We start from the raw sequence: 4319 nt of genomic DNA on the forward strand, positions 1-4319 counted from the left end.
TGACGAGGTGCATGTTCCCCAGAGGCAAACATATTTACAAAAGCGTGCGCATCGCGTGTACAAACTATCTATAAGAATTAGAACCTCTTGCGAACAACATGGAAATATTCACAATTATTCTAGTGCGAGAGAAAAGAAAACTTGAACAAACTAACATTGCTCTTTGACCTTCTCGGGCTACGTCAGTTAGTTTTATCTTGAGAAGGAGTAAGTGGCAATAACCATTTGGCCGTCTGCTTTGTTTGGTCCAGACTCAGGTTTTGGGTCCTACAGAAGCAAGACACAGCCTCCGTAATGGTTACAGGGCATTGCGGAGGTTTCCAGTATGTATTAACATGGAAGTATTACATAATTATTACATAGATTTAGTGTTGCATATCAGTCAAGTACACCCAAACGTCCTTATATTTGGGTGTCATATTAGAGTTCAAACATCGCATGAGAAGAAAGTATCATTGAGTCCTTGAGAGAGAGAGAGAGAGAGAGAGAGAGAGAGAGAGAGAGAGAGAGAGAGAGAGAGAGAGAGAGAGAGAGAGAGAGAGAGAGAGAGAGAGAGAGAGAGAGAGAGAGAACGTAGGCAAGCTGAGGGGATTTGTAGTAGGGAAAGAGGTATTGAGCGTTGCCCTTTATCGATTACAGTGTTTTAGAAAATGCTGCACACCAAGAGAGATAGCAAAACACTTGAATTATTCAGCATGTCACTGGAAATGGGAAGATGAAGGCAAACTTTGCTTTTAATACTAAATTACATTTGATGGAAATTTTTGAAGGGAGAGAATGGGTCGAAAAGTGTATTACTTTTGAAGTCGTCTTTGAACTTTCATTAGTATAATTAAAATTTAATACATGTCACATACATTTAGTAAGGAGGTATCAAGTAAGCATGTGCCAACTTTGAGCAACCGTGAAAAAAATGGTGAAACGCTATCATTATTTGCAAAATTTTCCCCTTTTCAACAACTGCAATAAATTTAATCTAGTTTAAAAGTCCTTCCACACCACGCAGTTCCATGATTTGTCTTACGGGAGGATTGCGAATGGATATGGAAAGATGTCTGCATGCTGAGAGTTGCAAAGAAAATGTGTTCTTTTTTCGATCCAGGTATATCATAATCTAACTGTGCCCCACAGTACATTTTTTTGCTTTTCGTTTCCTATCTACAAATACCGCCATCTTCTGCTATTCCTCCACAAAACTGCAAAAAAAAAGTTAATAGTGATTCGGATTTCTTTACACTGATGTGCTGCTGAGACGGGATCAACCTAAGTCTATATACACCAAGTCAAGTCATACGCAGGTTTGTGGGAGGAGACACGGCCGAGGCGTGGTTTATGCGTGACACTGCTTGGAGCCAAACTAGAGAATGTAGAAACAGGGATTTAGAGAAAACAAGGAAAGGCGTACTAATTTAAATCAATCACTTCAACATGCCCTCCCTCACACCCCACACCGCCGTTTGTAGTCATTGAAATTACAGTCACGCAATATTACAATAAAAAAGACATATTTTTTCGTCAGTGGCTTGCCTGAACGCGCTGTGAAAGAAGGCGAGAATGCACATCCAGAGTGCACATACGGCCCCAACTTTAGTCACCCTTGAACTGGCGTTTTTTTTTTGGCTCCAAGTGACGTCATCCCGCTGCTCCGCCCCAAAAACCGCCTCCTCCGCGTACCGGTCGCAGTTTTGAGGCAGAGTGACTTGACTTGGTATATATATAGACTTAGGGATCAACAATGTCCTTATGGGGAAGACACGGCTATACAAATCCACACATAGTCGATCTGGTGCCTCCTTGTATAACTGAAAGCACTACCAGGAAGGACAAAAATCGGGTAGTCAACTTTTTACTTTCTTGTACTAGATTATTATTATGCAAAAAAAACTGAAACGATGAGATAAGTGTTTCGTATGATTAGGTGTCTTATTTCCCCAAATGTGTGTGTGTGTGTGTGTGTGTGTGTGTGTGTGTGTGTGTGTGTGTGTGTGTGTATAGTGATAGTAGTAGTAGTAGTGGTAGTAGTAGTAGTAATAGTAATAATAATAATAGTAGGAGTAGTAGTAGTAGTCGTAGTAGGTGGCTACATGCTGTTATTCTTGTTGTAATCATTGTTGTTGTTGTTGATACTTTTGTATTCAATGTTGTTACTACTTGTTTATTATCATTACTGTTGTTATTGTTGTTTATTGTTTCTATTGCTGTTGTAATAATGATAGTACTAGAAGTAGTAGTAGTAGTAGTAGTAGTAGTAGTAGTAGTAGTAGTAGTAGTAGTAGTATAAATATCAACAACTCTTCACAGCCTCTTCTTCAGCGTGGGTCACTCTTTCTTTTTAGGTCTTGGGTGACGGTGGCGGCGGCGGCGGGGGTGTTGGCGGTGGGTGGGCAGGTGCATCGAGGCGGAGGAGGTTCTCAGGTGGGGTGCCAACATCCAGCAGCAGGTGAGTGAACAGCGGGTGGCGGTGGAGGGCCTGCAGTGTGTACTTGAGTGTGTTGAGCCCGTCCAGCCTGTAGCGGCGTCCCGATGTCCTTAGCAGCTTCCCACGGACCTATCACAAAGAGACCGCTGCTGAAAGATTCGGCCCCTCCAATGAGAAACCATGGACCTCGTCTTTTGATGGCCCACGGCGATGGTGTAGGAAGATTAGGCACCTACAGCTATTTTTTCTTACCTTCCAGGTGAGTGGGCGGCGCTTGGTGTGTCTAATCATGGTGTATCTCGACACCCAGTTGGCAGGTCGAGTGATGCTGAGGCCAGACTGCTTGATTCTGTCAACATGACGGGAAGGAGTGACTGTCAACCCGACTTTATAGTTAAAAAAAAAGCAGCAATAATGATTCATATATTTTAGTAAAAATCAGGATACATTATTTTATGTGTATGGTGACCATGATTTACCTATAGCCCATGTCATCGTCCTCGCCGCCCCAGCCCCAGTACATGTTGGAGTAGCCGTTGAGGCGCAGGAACTGGTCCCCCCGCACGCTGAGGACGCCGCCCACCAGCAGGAAGTACGGCAGCCTGCAGGGGTGACCACCCCACCAGGCTAATATCGCCACCATTGTCACAGTTCACACACACACACACACACACACACACACACACACACACACACACAGTGCATTCTTTATAATACCAAAATATAATATATAGTCCACTTTGAACCCTTCAAATTGCAGGTCAAGCCTTTTGAAATTAAACATATAATAGCATGATTTAAATGAATAATTGTATGATGAACAAGTAAATAAGTTTGAACTGTTCAGGATTTGTTAGAATAAAAAAATGGCCTCGAGCAAGTTCACGAGGAGGGCGGGGATGAATGCCTCACTTGTAGCCGAGTGTGTCCACTCCGACGGAGAGGTGGCGAGGGTGCGGCGGACACGAGTACATGTTGCGGTCGTCCTCGGGCAGTAAGTCGACATCATGGAACACAAAGCAGTCGGCGTCGCTCCTCTGCCAAGCCTCCATGAAGCCCGCGTTCATGATGGAACCCTTGTTGAAGGTGGCGTTGCCGGTCTACAAACGGATACACAAGGATATAAGGTGACTTCAAGAGGCCACTTCGCCTAAGACGTTATTCACCAACTGCATGCCCCACCTATCAATAAAGCTATATATCTAACTTCCATTTACTACTTACAATCGTACTTTTATAGATTATAAAACTGTTTGATTAGTTCCACTACACCATTCGTTAACCAGTTTTTGCCGGTCTCTTGTTTAAACCTAAATTGATTAAACTTATACCCATTGCTACGAGTTGTAACACCTTTTTTCAAATACAAATTATATACAAACATCACTTAATTAAACTATATCGACACGTCATTTTAGTCACCACAGAACAGGAAAAAAGAAAACCATTTCGTTGATGTTACAAACCTATTCATGTAGCCAACATCCCAGTTTTCTGAGTGTCTAATTAGACGTCGAATGCTTTACCTTTGCAACAATGGCAAAGAGATCATACTTCTGTCATAGAGATAACACTAATATCATAATGTAGTGTGTGTGTGTGTGTGTGTGTGTGTGTGTAAGAGAGAGAGAGAGAGAGAGAGAGAGAGAGAGAGAGAGAGAGAGAGAGAGAGAGAGAGAGAGAGAGAGAGAGAGAGAGAGAGAGAGAGAGAGAGAGAGAGAGAGAGATTCGTCACCCACCTGCTCGGCGACATATACAGTGTACTCAAGCTGCTGGCGGCGGAGGATCGGGTGGAGCCAGCTGAGGAGGATGATGAGATGGTGGAGGCGGTCCCTGTATGGCAGCACGACCGCCACCTTGTGTCGAGGCAAACAGGGCTCGACGGGGTCCTGCACGGGGC

At 43.6% G+C, this 4319-nt stretch overlaps 1 protein-coding gene across 4 annotated transcripts in view; it reads right to left on the reverse strand.

Moving 5' to 3' along the window:
- Positions 1-472: 472 nt before the first annotated feature.
- Positions 473-4319, reverse strand: part of LOC127004501 (uncharacterized) — a 110588-nt gene continuing 106741 nt past the window's right edge. For all 4 annotated transcript variants that reach the window (XM_050872293.1, XM_050872310.1, XM_050872300.1 and 1 more), the window contains 5 exons: positions 4159-4319; positions 3332-3519; positions 2899-3021; positions 2672-2768; positions 473-2548 (listed from right to left, as the gene is read on the reverse strand). The exon at positions 4159-4319 is cut by the window's right edge and continues 96 nt beyond it. In XM_050872293.1, the coding sequence (XP_050728250.1) occupies positions 2333-2548; positions 2672-2768; positions 2899-3021; positions 3332-3519; positions 4159-4319 (785 nt within the window). In that variant the 3' untranslated portion in view covers positions 473-2332. The remainder of the gene's footprint in view (positions 2549-2671; positions 2769-2898; positions 3022-3331; positions 3520-4158) is intronic.

Source organism: Eriocheir sinensis, chromosome 3, assembly GCF_024679095.1.
Source record: "Eriocheir sinensis breed Jianghai 21 chromosome 3, ASM2467909v1, whole genome shotgun sequence".
Lineage (NCBI taxonomy): Eukaryota > Metazoa > Arthropoda > Malacostraca > Decapoda > Varunidae > Eriocheir > Eriocheir sinensis.